Raw genomic sequence first — 18798 nt, forward strand, 5'->3', positions numbered from 1 at the left:
TTACCTGGACAGTATTGAGTTTGGCCATGCCAAACATAAATCGATAGATTACGAAGCTGCAAACTAAACGAAGCATGACGCGCGACATCCGTTGTCAACATAACGATTCCCGGACGCCGTTACCTGGCGCTGTTTTGCAAGTTAATTTTCAGGTCGCATGCCTCGAACAGCTGACCGGTTGCCGTGTGGTAATTATTTTATTATCACCGACGTGTATTCTTATAGGGTGCGAAATGATTCCCATCACGTCATTGTGGGGCCAGCTTACTTGAGAACTTGATTGAAGTCAAACTCGTTAATATACAAAAGGTTCAGTCGATTTTCACTTTTATTGTGTCGTGACTGTGACCTTTAATTGATGGTTATCTTATCTGCAGATAATCTTGAATTTGATATTTGCAAATAGCCTTCAGGCACTAAAATTCACATCGCGATGAAGAGAGACAGTGATATCATGGTTGCATATCCTCCGTGGAAGTTGGAGTTTCTTGAGAAGAAACGGAAAAGGGAATCTAAAGCGAATCAAGTACAGGTATTGTGTGATATGGTTTGATTTTGGATTGAGTTGGAACGTAATTAGTTGGTAATTCCTCATTATGAAGTGATGAACTCAAGTTGAATAGTATGTGTAATCTTCTATAATTATGGATACTTGACCGTTTTCTACCTATAAGTACATGCCAATTTTCAAGTTGTGCACTAATCAGTATTTAAGATTCAGTGGTAGGCCCGAAGTTACCTGCTGGGTTGAGGTTTTTAGCACAGCATGCAACTAGGTTAGGAATATTTAGTGATAAATAGTTGAAAAGCATTCAGTGTATCCAAGACTGTTACCGCTTCTATGGGTGGTTTGATAGGAAAGGTCTTGAACATTTGCATGCGCCTATTCTGTAGTAGACTACCATAGTCCGTAAGTTTATCAAATATCACGGTGTCCTGCAATTTTCTGATTTAGCTTTGTAATGATGATGAATACCCCGTAAATATGCTGTCAAATTCATTGCAGCCAGCATACGAGTGATTGGTGAAGATATCGGAAGCTGTAATCAATTGTCCTCGAACAATTATACAAGTTTGCCTTTACTTCCCTTGATCCCTGAATTGCCCATTTGTTACTTTGTTTAAAGGGGTCATCTGTAAAGAATATATATGTAAAATGGTAATAGTTTTCGGTGAAGTCAATGTAAGTGAATGGTTTCATACTACTGCAACGTTGTGATCAGTGGAAATAGTGAATTTTAACTAGTGACCCTCTTGCACTTGACACATTGAGTTATAATGGTGGGACCATCCTATTCGAGACTTGCCTATCATTGTGATAATATCATATTCCGCTCACAAGCCTCGTTACTATTGCTTATCGATTCTATATTCCTCCTCCGATTCAAGGTTTGTAACATTGCCAAAGTTTGATCACACATGCGACATCTAAATTTTGGACATAGAAAGTCCAAATCTTTTGTTTTATCATTGGTCAGATATCGTTTTCTATCAACTCAGATGGTCACTAATGGATATTTTTGGGAGATTTTAAATTCATAGACAGTAGACTGTAGACACCATATTTTAAGTTTGACATCAGGCTATTGATTTTCATTGAACTCAAACCTAAGCCGTATTTTTGTTGGTACCGTATTAAATTAACTGTTGGGTTATGCCTAAAAGTGGGCACAGCAATTTTTCAAGACGCCTTCTCACTGCTAGTTTCAATGCTTTATTCATGCAACGTTAGAGCCTAGAAACTTCAGTTGACTGTATCTTAGCAACGTAAAATGTATTACACAAGGCTACAAATATTCAAGGAATGACTTTTTTGTCAAGTAATGATCGACCCACATAAGGGTCATGAAGCACTGGGAAATGTCATGCTCTTGAGTTACGGGATTGTTTCAGATGGCATGTGACTGGCATGATGGTCCCTGTTCAAACGCAAAAGATATATTTGAACTTTTCTAGTCATCATTACTGATATGGCTTCATATCGTCGCAGTGGAATCAAAAGGGACTTTTGTCCAGTTTTCAAATTTGGAAGGTCCATTCCTAAAACTTGAAAATATTCAAGTTTTAAAAAAAATTTCATTCTTTTTCAGCCATATCTTGGACATGGTTATGGCTGTTTCATTAATTCAAAGTTAATCAGGGCCAATATATGGCTGAGAGAAGATGAAAACCTTATGAAAAGTCTATTTTCTCAAACTGTGTAAAATGGACATAAGTCACTTTGATTCCACTGCGACGGTAATTATAATAGGTGGTGCTCGTTTCGACTTGACGCTCAATTCGGAATGGAATCAGTCAATTTTGACTAGTTTATTTATTTAATCAACATGACCTCTTCATAATTGGTATAAGTTTCACAACTAAATTTATTAGGTGCTACATTTTCTTTTGGTCGACTCGTATTTAGCATCTAACAGGTTTTGTTGTAACCGTATAATCTGATGAATAAAAACCGGCCACATTTCATGACAAACCTACATCCCTGTTTATTTAATATCGAGAAGCAAACGATAAAGGTATTTGTTCAAGGTGTGCTGACAAACAATGTATGAACATTCCTGGCGGTATTGAAATGAACAAATTCCCTGTTTTTATATTCATGGTATTAGGACTGTACTGGAGGATTCTTGTTCCAATATCAGAAGCTAAAAGCTGTACTTAGTAGTATAAATGGAATTCTCCTTGTGGGATGATATTCCTGGAAACACCTTGATGTATTTTTATTGCCAACCATTCATTGATGACCTACACGCACCTTTGTGTATCTGATCCAAGACACCCTATCGAATTTTGATTACATTTGTAAGAGATTTGAAATTTAATATCTACCTCTCTCATTCTTTCTTAGGCTGATGGTGTAGTATAAAATACAGACCTTTAATTGACCTATTTGCCATTCTTAAACATTGTGTTGACCTGCGTTCTCATATTTTAGGTCATTATCATCCTGCAGCTAGGTAGCAACTGGATATGTAGGTAGACCATATTCTATTGTAACGACTTGCCATTCTAACTTTAATATCTGGAATGTCAATAACCTTGGTTTCATTTTACACTCATGTGCTGTTAAATCTGACCCACATCGCTTGGTACTGGCATTGAGAACTTGCCATTACGACAATTACAAATCTGTCATCTGCGAGCTGTACCTAAACCTACAGATAAACCGATCCATTTCAATGGTAAATCCAATACTACAGCATTATATAACCGTCCAGATACATGTGGGTAGCGTGATACATTTCTGCGTGCGAAGGCCCTGCCAGTGATATCATCAGGCAGGAGTCATCGTAGCACTCAGCGATAAATTTGATGACACTAAAACAGCGTGAAGTGACCATCATTAATCGTAAATGAGGTGCAGCTATGTTTTCAATTGTCGCGTTATTGATTATTTTCAAAGAGTCACAGGTCGCTAAATATCGCGACTAGTCTGTGTGTCATAAAATCATATATTTCTGTCATATAACGTGCCGCACAGCGTCGGTGTCTAGGCTTGGTGTTAATCGGAATTGAAAGTATCCAATTCATGTATTCAGCAGATTAGACCGCATATATGCGACAGGTGAATCAGTATAGTGGTTTACAGTTGATAGTAAGCATGTTACCATAGTTCTTTTCAGGATAGATGCGCGGGGGCTAATCACTGTACTGTGTTATTACTGACCGACTGATATGTGAGGGATTACGTTAGGATATTAGGCCTACTTGTACCAAAAACGATCCATTTTCCCATTACTATCCATAATGTCTTAAAGAAACAATGAACTACCTCCGTGTTTAAAAAAAACTTGTAGCTGCGCTGTTCGGTAGCAGAAACAGTTTTAAATACCCGTTCGAGTTGGCTATCACGTTTTAAACGTTAATTCTACGTCGGCCGTCGCCTCCAATGGACTAATCTGTCAATAAGCAAAGTTTATGCGGGCTTAATAATTTTGCGAGTATAATCTCGCTATGTCCAATGATCACTGCAGACATTAATGCGACGTTGCGGCGAGTTATTACTCGATATGACTGTTGATGGTATTTGGTATGAAGTCTGCGATGATTTTGATCCGTTAAATACCCAGCGTGAATGACTTATCTTTGTATAATATACAGATTCTATTATAATCGTATTTTGCTCATCGCCGATAAATTCGATGTGCGAAGTCACGCTAACAGATGTTCCGGCGTATTCATGATTAAATAGCCCGCGTCTGATGTAATGCCGATGTTGTGGTAGGGGCCTTTTACTGTGTGTTGTCATAGCGATGTGCTGTATGCAAAGTAATGTCGTGGACTCCGTGGGTGTCGGTAAACTGACATTTTCCGACAAACTTAAGCTGTAACGAAAGTATGCGGATAATCCGTTATTTTCCGTGTCTGACGTATACTGTAATCGTTTTTTTTTCGTACTGTTTTGTCTTTCGTTTATCTATGTTTGAATGGGAATTCTATTTGCGGCTTCGTGCTGAATTAGCACAACAGCCTCGTCGGAATTACTGTCGGGTAGGTTAATTCAATCCAAAGTCGCTTCAGACGGATTACGAATTATAGTGCGTTCATGTCAAACTGAAACTATGTCGTGGCTCATCACGGACTTTTAAAAATTAGATCGATTATAAATAGTGATGTTGCAAAAATTATGTATTGTGACTGGGCCATGATGCTTTCGAGGTAGATTAGTGGAACGAATTCGCACTTCCCAGATGTATACGTGCGTATTTAGTATTTACAAATCCGAAACTTGTTCGGGAGTTGAGAATCAAATCCAAGCCGAAATCCTAATCCAGAATTAATGTCGTCTCAACTCTAAATCCAAGGTCTGATCTAGTAATGACTGAAATTTGTCGAAAATTGAATAAAACATCAACGATTTCATGTCCATTCCATCTTTAAAATAATCGAATATCAATATCAGATCCAAATCCATAATTGATTTCGGTTTGCCTCCATATCCAAGTCCACGCTTCATTGCTCATCTGTGGCACGTTGCCATTGTCTAATTTCGTAATTCAGGAACTGTGACGACGGTTTCGTTGTTACGCCTCAATTATGGTTGCAGAATTATGCTCTGGCTGACGTCGGTTGACTTTGTACAAGACTTTTCCCCGCGACCAGGCAATTCACGTATATGTCCGGGCATTCCATAACATAAACTTAGGATTGCAATACATCATCAAACATCAAAAAGTAGCACTGATCTGAACTTACGCTGTTACGTCTCAATGGGTCGAGTTTCATTTTCAAAAACCGCAAGATTCCGACACAATTAAAAGATAGGAAGGATTCGAAAAGACTTGGTGTAATCTTTTAAGTTTTAGTGAATCTTGGCCTAACCCTAGACGATGTAGTTAATAAGCATTATACACTTGATAAAAATGAACGGAAAATCACATAAAAAGGCAATCGACTAAAACGGAAGGTGTAGTATGTGTAGGTGGGCGAAATAGATATGTCAGATCGTGGTCCGGTAATCTCTTGCGCAGATTGGCATTCGTTATTGAGACGGTATTTATAAGTCCCATCTAAATATAATATGGTACGACGGGGACAAACTTAGCTGATGGGTTGACAAACTTTCCAGCGGTATGTATCAAATATTTGTTCTGCTTGAGTATCGACGCCGATTGCAAATTACCCCATCTCGGGACTCGTAGGGCACTGTGAAGTTGATTGGTATAGAAATTCTTCGTGCTACAATCAAATACTCTATACCGCGTATCGCTAGGATAAGTAAATATCGCAACAAACATGATGCGACCTGTTTCTCTTTGCGATTGTGAATACCCGCATATAGCGATTGGTGTTACTTGCGAATTCCGCATTCCGTAAAAACACCAATACCGTACTGAGCCTGGAATACCGAAAACTTCGGTCGCTTAGGATTCGAGGTCAGTGTCGAGCTTTTTATTCACTTCAGAGCCGCGGAAAAATTTACCCGACTCTCGATTCGATTGTAATTCTTATCTTCAAGTATAATTGTTGGTAATGGGAGTCGGATTCAATACGGTTTTGTCGATTTGAGCATGAGTCGGAGTCGTAACTCGGTTCACTTGAGAGTCATGAGTAGGCCAACAGTACGAGTCGCTACAAAACTAACCGATTCGTGAGCCGGAGTTATCGGGAGTTTTAATTCTGAAAAACAAGGCAATCTAAAATCTAGATAAGAGAATCTGTACTGGACTGTCACTAGAAAACGGAATCGATCCGTTTCTTATCTTCCGCGCTCTCTTCTCTGGCGCTGAGGGTCCCACGAAGATAGACACAGTTATTGATTGCTTTTAGCTTGACCGCTAGAATGGCGGAAGCTAGTCGGTTAGCTCATGAATTATCCACCGATGTTATTCCCACGCGAAGGTGTGCATTGCTGTTCATTTTACGTGGATTATGGCTCGCCTAATTGTCTGATTAAGTGTTCGTGTTGCTGTTGTCTGAAGCTTACTTAATGTCATAGTAGGATATCGCAAATACTCGGCCGTGTAGCGACTCCGCGATCAAAGCTTGTAGGAATATGCTGCGCGATAAGCGACGGAGGAACATGGAGGTAAGTTTTCTGTAAGGGTAGATTTGATTGATCGACGGCAAAACCCTCATTGTGGTGACGCGTTTGCGTTGTCAACATGCGTGCATCCATTAAATCGGGTTTAATTAAGATATTCAAATGTAAACGCTTGGTTCTTTTCTCAACAATTGTATCCGGCACTGACTCGAATTTGTTCGAAACTCGCGAATCTGATTCTGTTTATCGAAAATCGCGAGTCCAAATCAGCTCGTGCGCGGAGGCTTAAATAATCACAACTTCCTACTTTAGTAGCGCGGGCACGACCAGCACCGTGGAGACGCACAGTAAAGTCGATTAAACAAATAATAAAAGGTAGTCATTGTAAATGCGTCTTGACATGTCTCTTCTTCAGTACGCCGGTTAGTTTGTGTAGTAGTGTAGTATTTTAGTAGTGTAAACAAAATCTGAAGTGTCGGTCCATGTTCAACCGGCTCGAATGAAGATCATTCACCTGGATTTGAGAGTGATGACTATGCCCGCGATACGTGCCGCAATACGGTACGCGATTCGTTTCATGTTACCCACTCAATTTCGTACACCTTCCGAAATTTTTCGAACCGACAGTTGGCGAGCGCAATTCCCATGACAGCGCGGCAAAAATCTAGTTAAATTGACGACGGTATTGTAATTTCTATAGTTCTGCACTGCGCTTACCCTCGGGATTTAACATGGTTTGCCGTATCAGGGTCTGGCTGTAGCTAGATACGGTGTCGAACGCCGTAAATTATCTGGTTTTGTGAAGTCACAATCGGTAATTTACGCGGTCATCCGCTGGATACCAGACCCTGTGCGAAGTCAACAGAAAAACAACACGCCGGCAGTGGGTTTAGTTTTAAAATCGATGGATAAACATTAAGCAAACATCGGCGCTTGCTGGCGATGAATTGGTGCCTGTACTTTTACCAGGTGCCGGCCAAACTGAAAGTTTCTTATCGAGGACGCGCATTACACGCTCCTCTTTAATATTCGGTACACGCCCTATATCGTAAACTCTCGCCGTAAAACTGAAAATGCAATGATACTGTTCAGTGTTTATGTACAATCTGCACTGTCAGGTATTGAAGAGAGGCTAGCTATCACTTTTAAACGCCACCTTCCCACCGAAATGATAGCGCAAGTCACAATTACGTAGCCTCGAATTCCCAGGTCTCTCGCAAAATTACTGCGCAGACTTAAAGGATCTTCGCTCGACTGCGCGGACAAATCACAGCTAGTATTGGGCTGCATGTAGGGTAAATGAGAGTTGCTGTTTCTGCTGCTCAGTATTTGCGTGTCTCGGCTTTCAAGTGGCTGTTTTCTGTCGTGTGCGCTCGTTAGCAGTTGCCGATCTAGGGCGGGAATTTTACTGGCGCTGTCAGCGGAAAAACCCTGTTAGGATCTAGCAGAATTAAGGGCTAATCAGTTCGCGGTGAGTGTTTTGAGTTTATGGATAGCGCGCATGGCGCAAATATATTTTTGATTCAGTAATTTGTCATTTCCGTGTCGAACAGGTCGCTGAATTGTTTCTAACGACATCGCGTCAATTGACATCAATGTCCTAAAACGCGTCTGCCGTTTGCGATCCCAGAAAATGCCCGGCGGCGCTTTCGTCTTTAAAGACTGTGTGCTTGAATGGCATTGTATAATTTGCTACCAATAAGCTGTTAAAGGCAGCGCCCATTGTTTTTTACCGGCGGCGTGAAATACGTAACAGTTTACCACGTCTGGATCTGGACATTAGCAGGTCGCGAAATACGGTAATCTGCTTACCTCGATTGGTGAATTTGTACTAGACATGCTGATTTTCGATGGCCTTAAAATCGTGACTGCAGACCAATAGATGAAACTTGCTCACGAATGAATATCTTCCCCGTCGCATCGTACTGGAATTATAGGAATACTTCAGTTCTAGGTTTCCAAATATTGCAAACCTAATTTGATGTCGACCCATGAAATGTACCAAACATGCAATTACTGAAAACCATGTGATGTACACCAGACTCTGGCGGAATTGATAATACACTTCACTGGAGACTGCAGATGCAGTGTTGGAAAAATACTGAGTATTACTTGTTTGGAGAATTTGCCCTGCATCTGACTAACTTGGATGAGTCACGTGAGAGCATGAGTAGGTTTGCTCTGCTGCAAGGCAAATAATATTAATGTGAAACATGTTGATCATTCTGAAGTCGTATAGCCTATATAAAGAACTTTAACACAAAGCACCAGACCATTATGGCTCTTTTTAAGTAAGTTGTTGTAATCTGAATTTGTGCATTATATCGCAAAAGTGATGAGGACAGGTTTTATGAAACTAAATGGTACTGATGTTTGCATAACTTGAGAGCAGTGTGATAACGTTGTTTGCTTGCACTGTTATTCTGCTTGCAATAGAATGCTTTCAAAGAACTTCATTGTTTCAGGATTTACAGGGCATTGGTCCATAAATAATTTGAAATATGGTACCGTATTGATAAGCAGTATATGCCCAATGCCCATGCCCCAATAGTCAAATTACACTTTTAAACAATATGACGTAATGGTTATGGTCTCGGAAGGGTTGCCCGACATATGAGCATGCGACACAATGGAAAACGACAGTTCAGCATGGAACACATTAGCATGCGTCACTTCAGCATGTGACTGTATAACCCAAAAACTTACCCTAACCCGAAACATAGCCTAACCTAACCTAACCTAGCCTAACCTAACCTAAACCCTAACCCTAACCCAACCATAAATCCAACCCTAACCTACCGCTAACCCGTAATTAACCCACATGCTCATGTGTCGCATGCCAAATTGTCGCATGCCGAAGTCTCGCATGCTATAATGTCGCATGCTCATATGTCCACGGACCCTCGGAAGACCCTGTTTCTTAGTCTATACTTTTCAGTTAGGACCATAGTCAATTGCCCATAGATTAATTCCTATGCTATATTTTGTTTTAACTTTATATATTCTATCTATTGAAGTTGATTCAATGGTTTTGCTGATAGAACAATAAACATTATGTTACGAAGTGCTCACTTACATTCTATTGTTAAATTCACTCATTAAATCAACTGTAAACAATTATCATGTCTTGACTAATGCCTTGAGGCTGTTTAGAAATACAGGTAAGCAATCTATGACAACCAATTGTCTCGAAAGGGTTAACTTCCTCATGTTTATTGGTATGCGTGTCTATCTCACCTTACAGAAAGCATTATACTATCTGTTCATCTATTATGCATAAAAAGTGTCTCTTGTGTCTCTATAACCCTCTGCTTATAACTGTTTTAAAACACCTATAAATACAGTGCGAACTGGATGGTTGCATTGCTAGCGTAAAAAGAGTTATTGTGACTCATAGTTAAACCTTGAATCATTGTTATTTCTTATTGTCTTGCTATCTGACAGCTTAGCTCTGTTTTAATGCAGGTTCCTCAGTGGAAGCGTGAACTGCTGAAGAGGATTCAATCGAAGAATCTTAGAATGATAGAAGAGCAACAGCAGGGAGATATCTTGGAAGAACACATACCAAAGGTGCTGTAACACAACTTTTTATGTGTCGTAACTGGAAATGCCTCTGTAGGGAAACAAAAAAGCCTCTTCCTTGAGGATATTTAGGACTTGTATTGGCATCAGTCAGATTCCCATCCCCATCAAACTTTTTTTCAGTCTTGCCGCAGTTTTTGAAAATGTTACAGTGATCCAGGGTGATATTGCCCAGTTGTTATGACGACAATTTCCCTCATAAAAGTGATGCAAACATATCCCAAAACACTTTATTCGGTTACAAAATCGAAAGCTTAAAATGTAAGTATTTTGGTCCAAAAACTGAACTAGAACTGGTTCCAAGTAACTATTTGAGTATTCCGAACAGGTAGAAATACTTTGTTGTACCAGATTTGGAACACAATTCCTCTCGGCTATACAATGTTATTTTTCATCAGCATCGATTGTCTCGTAAAAATTGTTTTCGCCATATCGCTTGACCTAACTGACTGGTATTTTCTAATTTCGGAAGGTAATATTGAAATCTCTCAGTTTTCAATCCTAAGTAAACACACCTCTGTCAGATACGCAGTACTGATGCTAGGCATTTGAAATAATAGCATCCGGTCGTAAATATGAAAAGTAATATGGGTGTAAAAGATGTGTGTGTAAATACAAGTTTACCGTATAAGTAATATAATACTGCTTTCTAAACCAGGTAAAATACAGGAACTGCTACAGTGCAAAAGGCTACTTTTAATAACTTGTGACGCTTCCAAGAAATACCTGGGAATGGCAAGTAATTTCAGCTCATATTTAAAATCATGCAATGAATCCAAGTCACTAAAACACAAACCATTTGGCAACGGTTCTTTTATCAAAAAAATAATTTTGAGACTTTATTCCCGAGTTTGTCAGGAAGAGATGTATCATAGTATCAACTACTTGTCAATTGTTACAATTTCACTTAGACATAAGGTGCAAATCTACCCATGAAACTATTTTCGGGCTTACAAAATTAGTATGGAGTGCTTTCATTTTTGAAACTGTAACAATTGTAACATAGGTTGTGGTAGATAGCTGTCCAGGAACAGACCATCCATAACAACTACCACAAGGTCGGCAACTTCAATCGGCTGCTGCTCTTTTTATCAAATGTTACTTTGCTCATGACCTACACCGAATGAGTGTGATAATAGTCATAATCATGTTTGATGTGTGGGAAAATTAATGAAGACTTTGTGTGATCATATCTTCAATGTATTGCCATGTTTCGCCCTTTTGACTTATCATGACACATCAAAAGGTAGACCTCACCAATCCTAACGTATTTGCTGATACTGAGCTGACAGCAAAACGTTTTTCTGACTGTGTTTGAGAAATTGGCAAAGTGGTGTCCATTTATTTCCATTGTCTGCTTTTCTCCCGCTGGTATCTGTTTTCTGTGTCGTAACAATTTTATGTGATTTGTAGAATCAATATCTGTGAAATCGTGATTCTAGATACAGTCAGACACTGTCATAAATCTGCTACGTAGTTAGGCACAGCAATGGAACCTTTAGCTCAGGATTTTTTGAACATGGTAACAATGTTAGTTAGTCCTTGCGGCAGTAGGCTGGTTTGTTGTTGATAGGTTGAGACATTTAGTACATGGTTTTATTTCCTTGAAATGACTTGTTAAAGTTAACTTGACACTTGTAAGGTAGGCCTATATACTAATGTAACAGTGTAACACCAAGGTCTGAGATTACCCGTTTGATTTCAGTTGGATTTAAAGTTCAAATTTATGCATGCTTGACTCTATTGTACTCTGCAGGCGTAACACCTGATGCTTCTAGGAAATTATTTTTAGTCCCAAGCTGAATACAAGCTTGTTGTCGAAAAAATTCTTGCAGTGTTGCCTTCTGAAAAGAAATTCGATAAAGGAATGCTTTCGGCAGTAAGAGTTGATGCACCTCAGTTGGCATTTTTGAAGCAGCTATTGTTCTATTCAAGGAAATCGTTCTGTAACTATCGAATTGTCATGTGCCAGTTAAATGCTGAAACACTGAGGTCTATCATCCGTATATTTTGTTTTTCAAAGCATGGCACAGTGAATGAAGCTGGACTTTTAAAAATTTATTGAGTAATGCAAATTTACTTGGTATCTTGTAAATGTGTCATGGCCAGTTTAGAGGAGTGAAAGTGATTTGGTTTAACATTCTTTGTAGGACTACAGGCTGCTTTTTGGCTGACAATAAAATGCTAAGTTTGTGAAGTGAAGAAGTCTTATCATAGAACACATAGTAATCTAGCCAGTTGCAGCTCAGATATTTGAAATGGGATGGTCTGATGCTGTTTTTCTCTTAGAGGTAGATATCCTATATTCCTATTGTTTTCATGTGTGCTTGTTGCACTTTGGTAGATAATCAAGAATTATCTTGTTAAGTCTGTTCATGTAGGCTACTGGTTATACAATTGGCTGTCATTTGCCAATGAGCATTACCTGTCAGAGATGTTTTTGTTTCTAAGTTAATATCATGGTTTAAATATTCTGTATAGCTTGTTTCTATAGGCCTTGAGTAAAGATGCAGGCAGTATTTGTGGATGCCTTCACTTTTGACCTTGTATGCTTACTCTTACTTTTTTCAACTGAACTACTTGATGAGATCATTGTTCTATAATTTACAAAGTCGGTAATGATTTTCATCACTATTACGATCGAAATTGTCATAACTGACAGGAAACTTGTCACCTGTTAGATGATCATTTGCAATTCTTTCAAATTTTCAACTAATATTGCCTGGTTAACTTATTGTCTCCCTTTGGCTATAAGCCTACCCTACCCGTAGGTGTTACTTGTGGCAGTTACCCCACGTTCATAAAGGGTTGTGTTGTTTCATATCTGTTAAGACTTACTTGGTTTTAGCCCTGGTCTTGTCTTGTGTTTGACTTAAATTGTGATTTTCCGACACAGTGATTTTCCTATATGGTATAGTATATTGGTATCAGACATGGGGTAATCGCGATTAGTAATCGTAATCGATTACGACGATTACAGCATTTTCAAGTAATCGTAATCGCAATCGATTACATTCGAAAAAATTCCAAAGTAATCGTAATCGTAATCGACTACTTCCCATATCTAATCGATTTCTTTGTGAAAGAACGATTACTTTTTATTTGTACAAGTACTATGACATAAACTGAACATTCATGAACAAGGAAGATGTATTATACCAGGTTCATGATAGCACAAACGTCTGATTTTTAAATGCCATTGCTCATTATTACGTCAGAAGTAGCCTATTAGCTTTGCTAGTCATTGCGTAAGAAGTATCCACGGTTAACAGATATTCGATGTACGTCACGTACGTCGTACATTCGTGTGATTGCAAGAACACCCGCCGTGCTGTATACCAGGCTATCAACACGTTCCACACGCCAGTACGCCGCAGCAGGATAATTAATCACCACTCTACCTAGTAACTTGTGTATTGATGTTCGGTTATGCAAACGCAGTTTGAGCGTTGCTGCTTGGCGAGCAGTAGGCCTATGTAGTACGTACTTACACCGGTCAGAGATTTGAAATTTTGTACTCGTCAAATAAAACATCACGGTTTCCACAACGAAGCAATAAAAATCAACAGCTGCTGATATGTATCATAACCGAGCCGTTTTTGCCGTTTCTCGTAGCGGCAGCTTGCAGTAGGCCTACATTATCTGTATTAAGCTGAAGGCAGAATTTTATATTCTCTTCATCTTAATCTCATATGACTCTACTTGAAACAGGCCCCAATCGCTATTTCATAATTCTTTACTCAACATTGGGATCTGCCGCCATAGCCATGGGCTTATATATCATGTTAGCGCGGGTTGCAGCTAGAATAAGGACCGAAACAGCAATTCGTCCCCCAGTCCAAACGTTGGTCTTTAGCCCCCATTGGGTGATATTTTCAAGTTGAAGACTGAATTTCGTCAATAATATTAGTAATTGCATTGTATTAATAATAATTTTTAATCCTCTCTCTCTCTCTCTGCCCCCGATGGCCAGATTTACCTGTAGAGCTAGGGACACGTAATTCATATTTATAACGCCTGTTATCTTGTTATAATTACTTTAGTGTATGTTGGTAATTCGTGACTTCCGGTCTGTTATATAATCAAAAGATATTGTTGTATCCCAAACGTAGCAGACTAAAAGAAAAACTTTCGTGAGACGCACACACAAATTGTCATGTCTTTAATGCTCAGTGGTGTCCTGGTGGCATTTGAATTGTGGGCTCGGATTGAAAGGACCGGACTCTTAGTCACCCCCACCCAGCGCGGCTATTGACAATGGACACATGCCCTAAGTTTCGGCCAAGGTCTTTCATTAGTAGCACACTCCGTAATGTCGTGTATTGGTCGAAATTGCATATGTCTTTTGGTGGGTCGTGGCACGGTATTGACTGGAACCTAAATGCCTATTGCTATAAATTAGGGTGCATTTAAAAGAAAAATAGATTTAAAGCGAGCATGTTTACAACAAGGCCCTTGTTTAAAACATGTTTTTTTAAAAGCCATGACATCACGAATGTGGATTGACATTGACAATTGAAAATATAGGGTAAATATAGCTCCGTTAACGAAATATCTGTACTATGACTGTTGAACCGACTATTTTGAGGGGTTCCAACCATCCCATATCGATGTACGTCGGCTAAATCGGTTGGAGATTGTGGAAAGCATCTACACAATTATGGCATAATTTTACAACTTAAAAAAACACAATTTAGTTTTTTTTAAACCTTTGTTTAAAACACTGTTTTAAACATGTTGTAAACAATGTGTTTTAAACAACCATTTGTTTTAAATGCAAGCCTACTATAAATTATTTACGAAATACTTTTGAGTCCCCTTCGAGCTCGCTCCCCGCCCTATTGGGAAATTTGGGGTGCGGCAGTCATGGACATGGCAAGAATGCAAATCGTTGGGTGCGATAAATCGTTCTCTATAAAAATTGGCAATGGGTACATTATGACGCAACAAGAAAAATGACGCATCTTTTTTAAATGAAGTTTGTTTTCTCATTTGGCCTTTTCAGCGCAATCCATATATTGTTTTCCAATATAACTTCTAAGATACAAAATAAATGTAATCGTGAGTAATCGTGATTACTTTTCAAATGTAATCGTAATCGTAATCGACTACTTCCTGATTTTGCTGTAATCGTAATCGTAATCGTAATCGCGTCATTCGGAAGTAATCGTAATCGCAATCGATTACATTCATGAAGTAATCACCCCATGTCTGATTGGTATATAATGGCAATTGTGTCTCCAAACTCAGTGAAGGAAGTTGTAATAGTAGAATTACAAACCTTCATTTTATCATTGCATCATTGTCGTTATTTTCTTATCTATCACACTTGTTTAAAGTGCTAGCGATTTAAATATGCTGTAGAGTTGAATGATGTAATGGTATGGTAATGCTCAGTTTACTGTGCAAGCAAACTAAAAATACATTAATCTAGCAGCTGTGATAAACTTTCTATGTGGGCCTTCATTCACTTTACTGTGCTATCACTGGTTGTCAGTTATTCACATTCCAACTTGCATTACATCATGACATTGTGGTAAAGTACTTGAAGTCAGCCCAAAATTATTTGCTTGGTGTCCTAATGAGTGCTTGCAAATTCAACCTACCTGTAACATCTATGATTCCTTTTGCTGTTCTTTTAAATTTTGCTGTGGGGCATTGCTATGTTTAGGTCTTAATTACCATAGCAATCATCTACAATAAATTTTATCTGAACAATATTGATATGGAGCTAAAATTTGAATACCAGGTCACAATATAATGATTACTAATAGATAAAAGCACCTACAATATGAGCATCAATAATGATCTCGGATGCATGAAGTTGATACAACAACATGTGCCACTGATACCTAAGTGTTTTAGACATAGGCCTATTTACCCTCAATACATCAAATCTGAAATACAATGCACGATAATTGAATGTCACAGTGTCTGGGACAGCTACGTCTTTCCCTATGTCCTTGGATTTGTTGGAAAACTTTTTCATAAGTAGGGAACATCTTACAAATGTAAATTTTTATTTTATCTGAAATTGCCTGTCCCAAGTATCAGCTTGATATTGATTCAACATGCAATTTTTTAACTCCAGGGATTCAGGATAGTCAAAGACAAGCGTGTGTTTTAATCATGCCAATTATTGCAACCTCTGAATGCTGCCTTTGATTAAACATCAAGATTACATTGATTTTATGCGATTTTTCAGCAAAATATTGATTTTATTATATCCGATGGCAATTACCGATCTCTCGCAGCACCTTATTGCCTTACTGTAATTAAGGGCTACGATTGTACGGGATCCGTAAATCACCGGAATTACCTCTTGATTTTTAGGTACGAAAGGACAGACTAGTAAGATTACGATGTAATTGCCGACGCGCACTGTTAATTTTTGTTTGGCATGTTTATTAATTTATTGTATCCTCTCTGCTCTCTGGGTGAATGCCAATTTTCTCTTGAGTTATGTCCTTGTCAGCTCTTATGCGTCAGTACGAACTGAGCAAGTTGTCGATGTGGCCATCCCATCAACTCCCATTCCATACTTAAGCTTGCCATCCCTTTTAGACGAGGATATACATTTAAAATCTTGAAATGGTAATCAGTGAAATATGAAGAAATGTTGTTACTGCTATAATCTCAAATGATTGACTGACATTATATAATTTAAGTTAGTTTGGCAAGACATAACTGTCAACTAAGTGCTCTGTTAATTGACTAGACGTGTATGGCGGTATGATTGTAAATAAAGTTCAATCCTCGAAACATTTGTTGTTCGCTGCGGCCTTTATGAATATTACTATTGTTCCACTGTTCCACTAAAGCACTGCGTAGCCCAACTTCAGCATGATTCAGCGTCATTTTCGTGGCGTGATTTTATTCGCTTTATTCACTCTCTGACACTTTGTTTGATGGTAAAACCATCCAGTGCCGTGTATTCTCTCCTATGTGTTACGCATGATTCTCGAAACACACTGCAAATTTGAGCACTTTTAATCGATAGCGTGTCAGTTGTCTCGTCACTATGCGGCATGCATCTTGACAGAACGGGTGAATTTGAATTTGATTCTGTTTAAGTTTGGGTATCGTACAATATTGACTTATCATATTGTATGAAGAGATTTGAAATTGTTAGGATATGTTCCCTTGAAATAAATTTATAATGTCAGTGGAGTTGTCAGCATATCATGACATGAGATGCAATTCTGTTAGATATATGCTACACATGTGGTGTACTTGAGTAGAGGTAATGTCATGAATTTCTACTGAAGTCCAAGTAGAAATAGCAATTTCCAAGTCTTTCACAAGTTTCACTTATCAAGGGGGCCGACATACCACAAAACGACATTCTGCTTTACAATGTGAAAAGCTGTAATAAGTAAACAAGCTGGAGTGGAAGTAGGTAACACTTACTTGAGTGCTTTGTAAAAATAGAAGTACTCTGTTATTGACCATCTCTGTGCACGTGTGCAGTATGTACGTTCAAAATATATTTTTGTTTCCGAGTTTTGTGGCTATTAGCTTACATTGTTAGGTTGGGCGAAAAAAATGTTGCACACTAAATTTGGCTCCATTCCGACAAGTAGAAGTGAAGCTATTAGAGTTTGAAAATTTTGAATTTATCATGAAAAAATTAAAAAAAAACTTTTTCTTCAAATTTTACTGGCTGACCCATAAAATTGGTAAGTCGTCCACAAAAACTATACAAATCAAATTTGATTCAATTCCAGCTCTTAGAAGAGAAGATATTTTATTTTATTTCAATAATAATTCTTGGATTACCACAGTAAATACTACTTTTGCAAATCCACGATTCTCAACTCCAGTAACTTCAATAGGCTTTTCGGAGAACGGTACTTCAATATCGCAGCAAACAATCTCGGTTGGAATTTAGTCGAATTTGCTCTGTACCATTTTAATAAACTACTTGACAATTCCATGGGGGCACGCAGAAAAATTTGAAAATTTTATTTACCGTATTACTTATTACAGTAAATTCAAGCATTCAAAATTTTTCAACTTTGCTTCATTTCTAGGCTATTATTCTGAATTGAGTCAAATTTGGTGTGTAACGTTTTTCAGCCGAATTACCAATTTTAGCTAATAGCCATGAATGTCTGAAAGAAAGGTTACTTTTTAACAACCCTACTGTGCGGCGTAGGTAGCCTATGAAGTGGAATTGGTAGTGGTATGAATGCTTGCGATGGATGACCAGTAATTTACTGCACGATGTTGTCTGGAATCGAATTTTGAGTTTGAAATTTTTATTTAAATTCAACTTATGTCTGTTCAGGTGTCGGACAACATATTTCTTACGCACGAGAAGAAGCCAGCCAGATTTGCAAACCTTCCGACGGTACGTTCGTTGTCGAGCGAATCTTTGCTCAGTCCAACGCCGACGATTACCATAGCTGTGGATAATATCATCATAATCGAGAAACCTGACTCGGTAAGAAATTCGATATTGCTCTGACGCGCTCATGGACAAATTGCCGATGACTTCGAATACGTATCATCCTTAGTCAGATGTAATTTTCGCATATTAGCCCACATATCAAGGGGACTTGTTAGATGGAGGCTCTTTATGTCAGTTCATCTTACGGCATAGATCAACCCGCGTTTTTGTTGCTATGATTTTTTCAATTGAGAGCACGACACTGCCCGGTCTGGAAATGAATCTATGGCTCATGAATCAAAGAAATTGTGAAAAATTTCACTTTTCGACAAGGGTCTAT

General features: G+C 38.5%; 1 protein-coding gene across 6 annotated transcripts in view; it reads left to right on the forward strand.

The window, feature by feature from the left end:
- Positions 1-332: 332 nt before the first annotated feature.
- Positions 333-18798, forward strand: part of LOC145434979 (uncharacterized) — a 33869-nt gene continuing 15403 nt past the window's right edge. Inside the window, exons 1-4 of one of the 6 annotated variants that reach the window (XM_080312210.1) lie at positions 333-532; positions 9950-10054; positions 16400-16417; positions 18357-18512. In XM_080312210.1, the coding sequence (XP_080168336.1) occupies positions 434-532; positions 9950-10054; positions 16400-16417; positions 18357-18512 (378 nt within the window). In that variant the 5' untranslated portion in view covers positions 333-433. Of the gene's footprint in view, positions 533-6163; positions 6530-6558; positions 7956-9949; positions 10055-16399; positions 16418-18356; positions 18513-18798 lie in introns of those variants that run through there. The other 5 variants (XM_080312212.1, XM_080312214.1, XM_080312211.1 and 2 more) reach the window with 5 other exon arrangements.

This window comes from Botryllus schlosseri, chromosome 3, assembly GCF_051294905.1.
Source record: "Botryllus schlosseri isolate E-star chromosome 3, Bs_hap1, whole genome shotgun sequence".
Classification (NCBI taxonomy): domain Eukaryota; kingdom Metazoa; phylum Chordata; class Ascidiacea; order Stolidobranchia; family Styelidae; genus Botryllus; species Botryllus schlosseri.